At 36.6% G+C, this 13,966-nt stretch overlaps 2 protein-coding genes across 2 annotated transcripts; both read left to right on the top strand.

The window, feature by feature from the left end:
• Positions 1 to 474: 474 nt before the first annotated feature.
• Positions 475 to 5,609, top strand: LOC103038560 (interferon-induced GTP-binding protein Mx-like). Its single transcript, XM_007227749.4, has 12 exons — positions 475 to 572; positions 1,653 to 1,893; positions 2,137 to 2,274; positions 2,363 to 2,517; positions 2,627 to 2,765; positions 2,856 to 3,054; positions 3,154 to 3,232; positions 3,320 to 3,442; positions 3,686 to 3,824; positions 4,266 to 4,424; positions 4,530 to 4,825; positions 5,037 to 5,609. The coding sequence occupies exons 2-12, from the start codon at positions 1,671 to 1,673 to the stop codon at positions 5,271 to 5,273; spliced, it is 1,887 nt and encodes a 628-aa protein (XP_007227811.3). The 5' UTR covers positions 475 to 572; positions 1,653 to 1,670; the 3' UTR covers positions 5,274 to 5,609.
• A 676-nt stretch (positions 5,610 to 6,285) lies between these two features.
• On the top strand, positions 6,286 to 12,521 carry gatd3 (glutamine amidotransferase class 1 domain containing 3). The gene is made up of 6 exons (XM_049485235.1): positions 6,286 to 6,678; positions 7,677 to 7,729; positions 8,534 to 8,647; positions 8,772 to 8,891; positions 9,802 to 9,894; positions 10,039 to 12,521. The coding sequence occupies exons 1-6, from the start codon at positions 6,559 to 6,561 to the stop codon at positions 10,235 to 10,237; spliced, it is 699 nt and encodes a 232-aa protein (XP_049341192.1). The 5' UTR covers positions 6,286 to 6,558; the 3' UTR covers positions 10,238 to 12,521.
• The last annotated feature ends 1,445 nt before the right edge of the window (positions 12,522 to 13,966 follow it).

The following is a 13,966-nucleotide window of genomic DNA, read 5'->3' on the forward strand; positions in this document are numbered from 1 at the left end:
TAAAAAGTGCTATATAAATAAATTATATTTGATTTTGAGACTCTGAAATGAGCAATTCGGGCATTATTGCATATCAGCACTACGAAACAAATGAGGAAAAATAAAACAAGCTAATTTTTATTATTTTTTTTTTATTAAGAACATTTTTTATCATGTTAAGGAATAAAACAAATAGTTAATTGATTTATTTTTCATTTTTTATACATTTTATTTTATTTATTGTATTGTGTTATTTTGTGTCCATTACAGATAGAAAAAATAAACATTCTTATTATCATTATTTGTCCATCACTGAAACATAATTCAGGGCTGAAAGGGATGAATAACATCCAAATTTACCTGAGAAGAAAGAAAGAATGAAAGAAAGAAATATGACACCACAGGAAACGTAAATGAGGCTTTAAGATTTTCTTTGAAAACGAAACTTTGAACAGGACTGATGGAGTCAGCTGTGAGGTAAAACGAAACTAGAGCGATGGACTGGAGGCTGTACCACTCTCACATCTCACACATCAAACACACACACCCACACACACACCTGAGAGAGAAAGACTGGACACGCGGAGAGTCAGGTAAATAATGAGAAAAGGTGACTAACGCTACATCAATTCTATACTAAACATGCTTTTCACTGTAGACTTCATATTAAATTTATTTCGGGGTAAAAATCTCCTCTTTTTAATCTGTAAGTATTTCTGGGTATTGGCTAGAAATGTTTCCGGTATTAGACTTGATTTTTCTATTGTCTAGAGTGTGTGGTTTGTGCCTGGTAAACTAACCTAGATACAGCAGCCCATCTGTGAAAAGCCCGTCAGATAAAACTGTTCCGCTACAGCCTGTAACTTATATCAGCCTATACACTTTATTCTTTTATTATTACACTTTATTTGACTGAGCTTTCTCCAGAGAACTGTGGTCATTTCAGTAATTGTAGTTGTACATGTTGTGTAGTTTAGGATAAACAGCTAAAAACTCAAATTCCTTTGATTGTAGAAAATTATAATGAAGTATTTCCCTAAAAAAAACTTTCAGACCTCAAATAATGCAAAGAAAACAAGTTCATATTCATAAAGTTTTAAGAGTTTAGAAATCAATATTTGGTGAAATACCCCGGGTTGGTTTTTTATTCACAGTTTTTTTTTTCATGCATCTTGGCATCATGTTCTCCTCCACCAGTCTTACACACTGCTTTTGGATAACTTCATACCTTTACTCCTGGTGCAAAAATTCAAGCAGTTCAGTTTGGTTTGATGGCTTATGATCATCCATCTTTCTCTTGATTATATCCCAGAGGTTTTGAAAGTAGTATCTATCTACTTGTACTGGAAATTCCTTTGATATTAGACATTATAATGAAGTATTTTGCAAAAAAAGTAAGAAAACCTACCTGTACGTTTCCATTTTTCTACAGCAGGGTTTAGAGTAGAGTAAATCTAGCTAACATTACTGCTACTGTGTGCTGATTGGTTGGTGAGCTGGTGATGGACCTACAGTCACAGCTTGTTTAAAATGTATATCTGCAGTTTAAAAGCTTTAACAGTTTAGTTAAATTCAGCCTGTAGTGAATGTTTTGTTAGTCAACAGTAGCGTATGTCAAAATATGTAAACTCACTATATTATTTTATATTTGCATTTACATTTCTGTTCTGTAGCAGTATCTGGATTAAACTATGGCGCCGAGAGATTCCAAGAAGCTGGAGGAGATAAGTAACAGTCTAAACCAGCAGTATGAGGAAAAGGTGCGTCCCTGCATCGATCTTGTGGATTCACTCAGGTCTTTAGGAGTGGAGAAGGACCTGAGTTTACCGGCCATCGCTGTTATAGGTGATCAAAGCTCAGGAAAAAGCTCAGTGCTGGAAGCACTTTCGGGCGTGGCATTGCCCAGAGGCACAGGTGAGACATCCATATACACACACTGAAGAACAGGAAAACCTGTTTATTTTTTAAAGAGTTTGTTTAATTAACAATAATCACAATAATCTTATCCAGTAGAGTTTCACAATGCCTTTTACAGTAGCTTTGACTGTGATCTCTAAGAAGAAATCTGAACTTTTAGCTGTTTGTAATGGTTGAATCTTGGACTGAACAATGTCTCTACGAACAATCATGTTTTTTTTTCTTTTATGTGATCTTTAGGTATTGTGACTCGCTGTCCTTTGGTGCTGAAACTAAAGAGAGTTGAAACAGGAGTGGCATGGTCTGGACACATTTCTTACCAGAAAAAAGAAAGGGTTCTTAGTAAGCCAGAAGATGTGGGAACTGCTGTTTCAGATGGTCTGTATTTCTCTTTCATTTTTGTAAATTCTGTATTAATATTTCTCACATTAAGCCTGACAGTAATGTGGCTCTGTGTTGTGTTTAGCTCAGAATGCCTTGGCTGGAAATGGAAAGGGAATCAGTCATGATATGATCACTCTGGAGATCAAATCCAGCAAAGTTCCGGATCTCACTCTTATTGATCTGCCGGGCATTGCCAGAGTAGCTACAGGTGACCAACCAGTGGACATTGAGAAACAGGTGAGTGCACCTGCAAAATTCTTGCTAAAGGAATTTATTGGTAACCTTTAGAAATGTAGTTTTTAATTAACTATATGTTTTATAAACCTTGTTATTGTATTGTCAACAGATCAAAGATCTCATTGAGAAATTCATTAAGAGACAAGAAACCATTAGCTTGGTGGTTGTGCCAGCGAACATTGACATTGCCACTACTGAGGCACTGAAGATGGCAAGCAAAGTGGATCCCAATGGTCTCAGGACACTCGGTAATTTAGCAGAATTAATCAGAAGATATTCAGGATTTGATGACAGAATAAATGGCTTTGAGGGAAAATAACTCTTATTTATTAATACAGGTATTCTAACCAAGCCTGATTTGGTGGACAAAGGTGCGGAGGATACAGTGGTGAGTACGGTCAATAATCAGGTGATCACACTGAAGAAGGGCTACATGATGGTGAAGTGTCGTGGACAGCAAGACATCAATGCCAATCTGAGTCTAGCTAAAGCCCTTCAGAAAGAGAGAGACTTCTTTGAGCAACATCCCCATTTCAGGTAAGAGATATTTTAATTTACTAATCCAGAATAAATTTTAACATGGCCAAAGAAATGATCAAATTATGCACCTTAGTAAGATTCTTATGACTTTACCAGGCCTCTTCTGGAAGATGGAAGAGCCACTGTGCCCCTACTGGCAGAGAGACTAACAAAGGAACTGGTGGAACACATTGGCGTGAGTCAAAAAAGTACTGAAAGTTCTGCAGGAAAAAAGCTTTTACTTGAGTTCAGTTTTGAAAAGGTCTTTCTCCTCATTTTACAGAGGTCACTCCCACATCTCAAACAACAAATTGATCTAAAACTGGAGGTGACAGAAAAGAAGCTGAAACAGCTTGGTGACGGAGTTCCTCAAGACGAAAATGAGAAGAAGAGCTTCCTCATTCAGGTAAAAAACACCAAATTAGTAAGACGTATTTTGGGTGTGGCAGATAATTATATTTATATATTTCCTTTCATCCTCTACCTCACTATTCTCCTCCTTTAGGCCCTGCCTATAATGATTTTGCCTTCTATGTCCTCTATTGCTAAATGTACATCATTATTTCTAAGTCACTTTGGATAGTCATAAATTTATTCATATATTATCTAATCTTTTATATATTTATTTAATTCATTTTTAAATTTTCAGAAAATCAACGGTTTTAACCAGATCCTTACAGATGTGATGAGGGCTGAGGAAGACACGAGCTCAGGCACCAAAGTTTTCACCAAAATCAGGGCTGAGTTCACAAACTGGAAATCTCAGCTGGATAAAAAGACTACCACATGTGAGTAGGTCCTATAATCACTTGAGAGCTTTCTAGAGTTCTAGCTATATAGAAGTGCTCATTGGTGTAGATGAAATTGCAGCACTACAATTAGGTAATTAGGAAGCTCAACTCTAGACAGACCAGTCTAATCATAATATAACAAAATATGATTTCATTCAAGCTTCATTTAGAAGGATTCATCACAGGTTTTATTTTTTCAATAAAAGACTTTCTGTGTGAACAAGATACACTATGGGCCCTATCTTAAACTCTTTGCAAGGCATGTCATGATGCTCATTGCTATCTTACACCCAGCAAACAGTCAATTCTATGCCTTGCACCTGTGCTGTAAATTGCGACATTTCATACATTTCATGCATGTTGCTATCTTGTCAATGATCTCTCACCAAGAGGTACACTACCCAAAAGCATCTTCTCTGTCCTTGTTCTGTTTTCTAGTTGAAGAAAACCTCAGGGATGAGGTAGAAGAGTACTCAAGGGTCCGGAGGGGAAAGGAGCTTCCTGGATTTGTTAACTACAGGACATTTGAGAACATTGCCAGGAAGCACATAAAGGAGCTGGAAGAACCTGCCTTACAGTTACTGACGGATGTTACAGGTGAAGAGCAGCACTTGTGTGGCTTAATTTTAGCTTAATACTGCATCCATTCAATAAAGGCAACTTACCTACTTACTAACTTATGTTTATTTTTTATTCTGAAAGAGATCGTTCACTCATGCCTGAACAAAATTGCGAATACTCATTTTGAGGCGTATTCCAACCTGCTGAGGGCGGCTAAAGGGCCTATTGAGGATCTGCATGAGGAGGAATATGAAAAAGCCAAGGAGAAGATAAAGTCTCAGTTTAGGATGGAAAGGCTAGTCTACTCTCAGGATAGTCTCTACAGCTCAAAACTAGAATCGGTCAAGAGCAAACCAGAGCCGCAGAGATTTGGCTTCTCCTATCCCATGAGTGCGGACGTTCGGGAGATGGCTCAGCACCTAAGTGCCTACTTTGTGGTATGCTCTCTATGCACAAAATACTGTACATTTTTTTCTAATATCATTAGAGAAACCTTGACCACTTCTTCATTTAACACTTTATTGATTGCACACAAACCTATAGTAGTTGATGATTACCAGATATTGCTGATGTCGGGTTTTAAATGCATTTTTTTTTTTTTTTGTGTGTGTTTGTGTGTGTGTGTGTGTGTGTGTGTGTGTGTTTTAGATTACCACTGAGCGTCTGGCTAACCAGGTGCCTCTGATAGTGCAGTATCATGTGCTGCACTGGTACATTTCTCACCTCCAGACGGCCATGTTAGCCATGATTGGAGAAAAGAATTCAGTGAAGCTCATTGAAGAGGATTCTGACGTCGCCCGTCGCAGGAAGACAGCATGCGAACGCATAGACCGCCTTAGACAAGCCCGGCAGGTCCTGTCCAAGTTTGTACTCTCTGCCTCTTAACTGCTTCAGGAGGAGATGGATGGAGACTTTAAATTTTGACATGTGTGCTCTTTTTAATTCTTAGCTTGCTTTTTTGTTATTAGGTATATTGCAAAATATATTAGTTTTTGCTGTGACAAAACTGCAGCATCACATAGTTAAAGCAGATGTTTGTCTTTCATTAAAACTTTTGTGGACATTACCACGTGTCATGTTTTGTCATGTTTGTCTGGAGGATGTCCTGCTATGATTTTACCAAGAGTAGATCATGGATTTGTATGTTAGGCATCTGGTCAGCTATCTGTCCTTGTATTTAACCTTTTCCAGCTGAATGTATTTTGGTATTCTTTTTTTTCCCTTTTTGGTATTGTTATACTAAAGTGTGTAAGACTGGTGGAGGAGAACATGATGCCAAGATGCATAAAACCTGTGATTAAAAACCAACCAGGGTTATTCCACCAAATATTGATTTCTAAACTCTTAAACTTTATGAATATGAACTTGTTTTCTTTGCATTATTTGAGGTTGTGTTGTTATTTCAGCCATTTCTTGATTTCTGCAAATAAATGCTCTAAATGACTATATATATTTTTTTTATTTAGAAGAAATGTTTTACGTATTTTATAGATCTGTATAAATATTATTTTTATTTTATATACCTTTTTTATTTAACAAATCCCTAGGCAGTAAAAAAAAGAGTTGCTAAACTGCTGTTTGATTGGCTAAGGATAAAATAAATGTCAATACTGTTGAACAACAGGCCTCAAACTGTGTTAAATGCAAGAATACACTAAATGAAACATTAAAACAGGCTTTAAAAGAGTTAATAATAAACACAGTTGAGGTGCGACGCTAGCGCTCTGCTATCAGTGAACAGTAGATGGCGCTGTGGTACAGTTTATAGAGCTGTGACCTGCCAGAAGAAGACTTTACCGTAATGCTTCTATACAGCGAGCAGTGGATCATTATATACACTTACACAGACGGAGAAGTGCGTTTTTTTTCTGTGGATTACGGTAAAAAGTACTGCTATTCTTGAAGCACATAACATTCATACTGAAGGGTCTCCTCTGTACCGCTGTTTACTGGAGCTCAGCGCAGTTCAGTATTTCAGCGCAGACGAAATAAAAGAGCTTTTATTTATTTAATTTAAGCAGCCCGGAGTTTAAGAGCCGCTAAATCTGCTGACTGCACCCCTGACCTTGTTAGTTAAACGTAGCGCTGTCCTTGAGCTTGAGCTCAGGATTATTAAGAAGACTCTGTGCAAAGTTTCCCTGCAGTTTCCCGCAGTTTTTTTTTTTACAGCATGTTCTCTGTGCGCTCAGTGCTCTCTAAATCCAGACCTGTGCTGCTGCTGCAGCTGAAGCCCCAGCTCACCAGTTTCATTCACACTAGTGCAAAATATAGCAGCGTTAAAGTCGCTGTGGTGAGTATATATATGTTTTAAGTCTGTGATTTGCACGAACTTAAAGCCTGTATTTACAATAAATTAGCTGTATACTTAGATTAGATAACTATGGTCTGTTTTTGCCATTCTGTCTATTTCCCAGGTTTAAAGACAAGGTATAACTTAGTTAACTAGAAAACTCCCAGGCCTAGCTAATCTTACTCCTGTCCATTTATGACCCTATGAACTTCAGTGCAGTAATGTGCAGTCATAAACAGATTAGCTAAACAGAACATATAGCTCCTGTTATTTAAGTTATTTCACAAAAAACACAAACGCACCACAATACATTTCACCAAACTGAATAACCCTATATCACAAAGTTACAAAGTCTTATTTCCACACATTGTTTCTTATTGAAAATATCAATTCCACCTTAACAAATTCCAGAATTTCCCCTTTGGGATCAATAAAGTATCCATCCATCCATCCATCCATCCATCCATTCATCTCTGGGCTAACCTCCTGCAGTGAAGCGGCTGCTTCATTTAAGGTGGAATTGAGAATGAATTAACCAACCAAGTGCCATATACCTCTGTTTAATGTGTGATGTGTCACTGTTTTATTGGTACATTTAAAATAGTGTGTCACACTGTTCAATTTAAAATCAATCTTTGTGTAAAGTAAATTCTTTTCTTCAGCTAAATGCAGACTGGCATATATTTTTTTATTTATCCTTTACTTTAGCAGGCAAACCACTAAGAACAAATTCTTATTAACAATGGCAGCCTGGCAAGAGGCACAGCCTTTTGAAAAACATACAACACACAAACAACACTACATGGAAGAGTAGGGATGTAGGGATGTCCATATAATATATATACGCTACCTTATCCAAGTCACCTTCATGGCAGTATTAATGACGATATTTGGAATAGTTTTTACTATTGAAACTATTAAAAAAAAACGATTGTGTTTTTCAGTTCCCCACAGGATTAATATTTTGTTAAACACATTAAATCTGTGTTTGTGAACAGGTGCTGTCTGGATGTGGAGTGTATGATGGTACAGAGATCCATGAGGCGTCAGCGTGAGTTTCTCTTGTTTTATAACTCTTATTGTCCACACACATTAACCATTACTGAGAAATAAACCATGCCCAACAATGGGTTAATTAGTCAATAAGCTCAGTGTAGGGTGCCCATATCATATTGTTCACAATACTATTGCCGTATTTTTATTTGTGTTGTTATTGCAAAATAACCCTGAAATATTGCAATATTTTAGGGCATTATGTACTTTTGCTGTTTGTAGCTGTAACTGTTCTCATTTCCCATGAAATAAGCAGAAATGCAGATTATATCTGATTATATCTATCCAGTCTTACTTAAGTGCATTGTTTAGTATCATCACATGTTGGATTATTAACTTCTGTTACAATCTGGAAAAAAATTCAATCTATTTCAATCTATCAGTTAGGGGGGTGCCATATCATAATAAACAAAATAAACGATTTCCAAGAATATTATTGTCGCAAAAATATTACAAAATACCAAAATACCCTGAAATATAATATTATATATATTATTCTACGCAATTTCGCCCATATCTTAGTGTTTTATTATTTACTAAAGAAGTCACTGAAAGGATTCTCTGTTAAATAACAACTTAATATCTTTAAATTAGATTCATATCAAGTTCATTTGATATACAGTTAAAGCATATCAAAACACAATACCTCAATAAAAGTTTAGTTTATTGATGTTTTTAATTACAATTATTTCTTGTGTTTATAGTAATGTTTCGGTAAATATAAACAGAACAGCAGCTGTACAGTTTTATATGTGTTTTATAAAGCTGTATGTGTTTTTGTGGGTTGTTTGTGTGCATGCAGGATCCTGGTGCACCTGAGTCGGGGAGGTGCTGAGGTGCAGATGTTTGCTCCTGATGTGGCTCAGATGCATGTGATAGACCACGGCAAAGGGCAGCCTGCAGAGCAGGAGTCCAGGTGATGGGTTGGAATTATAATTATTATTTTTATATATATATATGTTGGAACTATAAATATTTCTCCTTCTGTTTATAATGTGTAATTGTGTGTGTGTGTGTGTGTGTTTTTGCGTGTGTTGCAGAAATGTGTTAGCTGAGTCAGCTCGCATCGCCAGGGGCAACATCACAGACCTGGCTAAGCTGAAGGCCAGTAACCATGATGCTGTCATCTTCCCAGGAGGCTTTGGGGCTGCAAAAAACTTGTAAGGATTTGCATGGGCTCATATTGTGTGGGTATGAAGTAATAATTTGACATGGACATTTCAGACAAATTTGATTCACTTTCTTTTTTTGGATAATTTTCCAAGCTGATTTTTTACTAAGCATAATAAATTAACTTAAGGATGCTGACAGTTGTAATTCTTTAAATCTATACAGGTATAAATAAGCTGCTTATGTCATGATGCATTTGTGCTATACCTATGCTTTATACTGTGCATACTTATACTATACAATACATTTTAGAAAACTGAATAACCCAACCATTACAAAGTTAAAGTTTTATTTCCACACATTGTTTCTTATTAGAATGATCAATTCCACCTTAAACAATACTGTAGTTGGCTTCTTTATTGCCTCTGTGGGCTAACCAGCTTCAGTGGAGCTGCTGCTTCATTTAAGGTGGAATTGAGAAGTAGGCAGCAAAAAAAAAAAAATAATAAATAGGCAGTACAACAAAATATTAGTCATCTTTTTTTGCTGGCATTCTTTTTTTTTGTCCAGGCCAAAATGTATAAGAATGTATAAAAAGTATTAATTTAAACTTTTCTTTACCACAGATTTTTTAAACAAGATTTTTTTATGCTATGTATTTTTTATTGAATTGAAACAATCGCGATATACTGTATACTATATGTCCTTGCTCACATTATCACAAAATATCAGCAGCATATAATAGCAGACCCCTTCAGGGACCCCTTGATGGTCCACGTTTTGCTCTAATCCAACTTTTACAAGACATGAATGACAGATATAGCACAGTAATATCAACATGTTCAGTTTTTATATTGTTTGTTGGAAAACGTTGAGTCATTGTGTTCTGGCTTTTACAGTTAAGGGCATCCAATAAACCCCTCCTTGATTTTTCTCCATGATGGTGTCTTTGCGTATCAGGTCTACGTTTGCTGTTGATGGAACGGACTGTAAGGTGAATAAGGAGGTGGAGCGCATCTTAAAGGATTTCCACAAAGCAGGAAAGCCTATTGGGTAAGTTGATGGTCTTAATGTTTTGGCTCATCCCATAGTACAACCTCAGTATTGAGCATCTGGAACTGTCCCGTTCATATTTGACTGGTCTCTTTCTCCTTTCCTGTATTTGTTCTCCCCCTGTGTAATGTGTTGGTGTTGCAGGTTGTGCTGTATCTCTCCAGTTTTGGCTGCGAAGGTGCTGCCAGGTGTGGAGGTGACTGTGGGGCATGAGGAGGAGCAGGGGGGGAAATGGCCGTATGCTGGCACTGCTCAGGCCATCACTGCATTTGGCGCCAAACACAAGATTAAGGAGGTTACCATATCCTGCTCAGCACTTACGACATTATGTTTATTCAACTGATATAATTTATAGTTCAACAGTTTCAAACCAAAGTCAGTTTTAACGCCTTTGTAAAAGAATGAAGGTGAAAACATAGTATACACTAATAGCAGTATATAGTTGATTACTGTATTTTTGATAAGGATGCCACCAGGGCGCCTCCCTAAAGAGGTGTTCCTCCTGGCACGTCCCTCTGGGAGGAGACCACGGGGCAGACCTAGGATCAGGTGGAGAGGTTATATCTCCAATTTGGCATGGTAACGCCTGGGGATACCCCAGTCAAAGTTGGATGATGTAGCCTGGGACAGGGAAGTTTGGGGCTTAAATGGTTCTTTGTCAGGTGAAATGGTTGTTAAGAACCACTTATAGATGTTTTTATGGAACTTTAAAAAAAATAAGAGGCAAAAACCTATTAGTTGTATGTAGAACTGCTTTTGCTTGCTGTTAAGTTGAATATTCAATAAATCTACGGTATTGTTTTTCAGTATTCTACAGAATATGAAGGATTGAAGTAGTTAGTTAGTTAGAGGTGTTAGGAGAGTAAGAACTCTTTGAAGAGCTCAGTCTTCAGGAGTTTATTAAAGATAGTGAGAGATTCTCCTGATCTGGTAGTAGAAGGTAGGTAGTTAGAGGTGTTAGGAGAGTAGGTGCTCTTTAAAGAGCTCTGTCTTTTGCTTACTGTTAAGATGGAGATTCAATATAGCTACAGGCTTATTTTTCTTACGTATTCTACAGAACTCTACAGAACCATTTTTTTTGTGAGTATGTGGTGTACTTTTTTCAAAGCTGGACCTAACCTATACTTTGTCTATTAAATATGATTTGAGCCTTAACTCTTGACCTCACGAAGCTCACGTTGATCCGAAGAACAAGGTCGTCACCTCTCCTGCATTCATGTGTGAGACGAAGCTCCACCTGATATTTGATGGGATTGGCGCCATGGTCCGAGACGTCCTGAAGCTCACTGGAAAATGAGGGCAGGTGGTTCAGTGATCAGTGACTAATTTCAGCAACCTCCACCTGCTGCACTCCTCCTGCATTTAGACACATGTTCATAAATGATATTTCATATTTAAAAATGAATCTGATCTGATCTGATGAAAACATTCGGCTAATAATCAGCAAATGTAATAAAATAGTTGTAGCATTGCAGCCTGCATTGTGAATGTGAATGTTGCTTCAGTATGGATTGATTTAAACGATCTGAAAGAAATCTGACTTCTGTTTTTAAAACAGCAGCAACTCAATTCAGCCAATCAGAATTGAGAAGGCATTATTAATCAAAAGCCTATCTGTGAAAAGAGCTTGAGTGCATTTCTGTTCAGTATCCAGTAGATGGTGCTCAAATATTATCAGACTGACATTGAGAAGGTGTGAACTTTGTATTAAAATTGTACTGCAAGAATCCACCAGTATTATAAATAATAATAAATAATTAACAATAATGTGACGTTACAAATAAAAAAATGTGGTAAGTTGTTTCTTGATCTTGATTGTGCAATATGAATTTAAAAAAATGTGAATGTGAAAAGTGTCTTTTAAGAATCTTTTAAATTATGGAAAAATAAAATGAATATTTCTATTAATCTCTTAATTTCAAGGCTTTTTGTGACATACTGTGTGAAAATAAAAAAAATGATGTACAAAATGAGGCCTGGTTTTCTATATATGTAGATGCAGAGGGCTTTGAATAGTGTCTTCAGCTTTTTAAGAGTAACACTCATGGTTTAAAAACAAATATCATTCAACCCAAATACATAAATAAATAAGTATTACAAAGTAGATTTTTATAAATTACAAATATTATTAACTAAAACACTTTTAAGGATGTATTTTACACAGCAAACTGTGGTAGACTTGTTTCCAAACCAACACTGGGCTAGGTTTGCCTTTTGTACCTACTAATGTTGAGTAAACCCTGTATTTATATCATATTTGTACATATATGGTGAATTAAGCATCTAAATAAACAATTAGGCATGTGCTTTATTGTATTGCATTGTTGATTATTGTGAATGGTATACTCTGAAATATCGTGTAATATTTTTTCAGTTTTTTGCAAAAGAGAAATTCACACTGTTCTTCTTTCTCGTTATATATCTTCTAGAGTCAGATTATATACATCCAATATCATTAATTTTACTATAATCCTGGATATATGGAGATATCTGGAGTGCATTATTATTAGTATCATGACATTCTGGATCATTAAATTCTGTTTTTAAAAAAATCTTGTATGTTTTAAATATCTCAGTTAGGGGGTGTGTCATATCATATCGTATGCAATAATAAAATAAAAAATTCATTTTGTTGCAGTAGTGTATTCTTTAAATATATATATATTGTTATTATTTTTTTTTATTTAGTGTTTTGTCATATCACTGTCAGTATCGTTCTTGTGAAAATTTCAATAATTATTTACCAAGGTCTCAAACTTTAATTAGTCTATTAGGACTATGACTTTTCCAGTCCTTGTTAGAAAACTGGCAGAATTTTTTAAGGGACAATCTAAAGAAAACTGATGCATTTGTGAAAAGTATCCTATTTATAGAACCTTTTGGCTTACTGTACACCCTTGTTGGTGGACGATTCTCAGTCCAGCAGTGACACTGACATGTTTAAAAACTCCAGCAGCACTGCTGTGTCTGATCCTCTCATGCCAGTGGAAGGAAAGGAGGGGAAGAAGGAAATGAGGATAGAAGTAGTTAGTTAGAGGTGTTAGGAGAGTAAGTGCTCTTTGAAGAGCTCTGTCTTCAGGAGTTTATTAAAGATAGTGAGGGACGCTCCTGATCTGGTAGTGGAAGGTAGTTAGTTAGAGGTGTTAGGAGAGTAAATGTTCTTTGAAGAGCTCTGTCTTCAGGAGTTGATTAAAGATAGTGAGAGATTCTCCTGATCTGGTAGTAGAAGGTAGTTAGTTAGAGGTGTTAGGAGAGTAAGTGCTCTTTGAAGAACTCAGTCTTCAGGAGTTTATTAAAGATAGTGAGAGATTCTCCTGATCTGGTAGTAGAAGGTAGTTAGTTAGAGGTGTTAGGAGAGTAAGTGCTCTTTGAAGAGCTCTGTCTTCAGGAGTTTATTAAAGATAGTGAGGGACGCTCCTGATCTGGTAGTAGAAGGTAGTTTATTCCGCCATTGGGGAACTAAAACGTTCACTGGTGGAGCGCAGAGCTGGGAGGTAAAATTATGGAAATATCAAAACGTAAAACAGATTAAACTATTAAAGTTTTTTTACTAAGTGCAAAGTGAAAAGTTGTCAAAATATGTTAAAAAGTAAAAAATCAACTTGTAAGAGTTTTGCGTAATAGTGACAAACCAATAAAAACATCCTATCAGTGCTGCACAGAGAGGATGAGAGGAAGTGGAGGTATGAAAAGAGAAGTTCTGCTTCGGAGAGAAGATGAGAAAAGAAAGAAAAGAGAAGAGAAGAAGAGGTGGTGTGTTGTATGTGGGTGTGTTTGGTGTAACAGGATTAGTTCTGCAGCTCACTGATTAATTCTACCAGTGCCGGTCATCATATGGCACCATGCGGAAGAGCACACGCCCCGAACTGACGTGGGGTCCACCCACCCACACCCACACGCACACACTCATTTCCTGATCACCCATCCACATCTTATTAGGGCACGCATCACAGAAACACACTTCTTTCCTTCCACCCCCACCAACCTGTTCCTGTTTATGATAATAAAACTGTTAATAAACACATTCTTCCAGTTTATAGTGAAGAGATGATATTTGTTGTACTGTGGGCAA

Source organism: Astyanax mexicanus, chromosome 11, assembly GCF_023375975.1.
Source record: "Astyanax mexicanus isolate ESR-SI-001 chromosome 11, AstMex3_surface, whole genome shotgun sequence".
Lineage (NCBI taxonomy): Eukaryota > Metazoa > Chordata > Actinopteri > Characiformes > Acestrorhamphidae > Astyanax > Astyanax mexicanus.

Bases quoted from the DNA above. Each gene is read 5' to 3' on its own strand.
- LOC103038560 (XM_007227749.4), top strand. From the start codon at position 1,671: ATGGCGCCGAGAGATTCCAAGAAGCTGGAGGAGATAAGTAACAGTCTA. The intron at 3,825-4,265 runs GTGAGTAGGTCC...TCTGTTTTCTAG, and splicing joins GGATAAAAAGACTACCACAT to TTGAAGAAAACCTCAGGGAT. The intron at 4,826-5,036 runs GTATGCTCTCTA...TGTGTGTTTTAG, and splicing joins ACCTAAGTGCCTACTTTGTG to ATTACCACTGAGCGTCTGGC.
- gatd3 (XM_049485235.1), top strand. From the start codon at position 6,559: ATGTTCTCTGTGCGCTCAGTGCTCTCTAAATCCAGACCTGTGCTGCTG. The intron at 6,679-7,676 runs GTGAGTATATAT...GTTTGTGAACAG, and splicing joins GCAGCGTTAAAGTCGCTGTG to GTGCTGTCTGGATGTGGAGT. The intron at 8,648-8,771 runs GTGATGGGTTGG...CGTGTGTTGCAG, and splicing joins CCTGCAGAGCAGGAGTCCAG to AAATGTGTTAGCTGAGTCAG.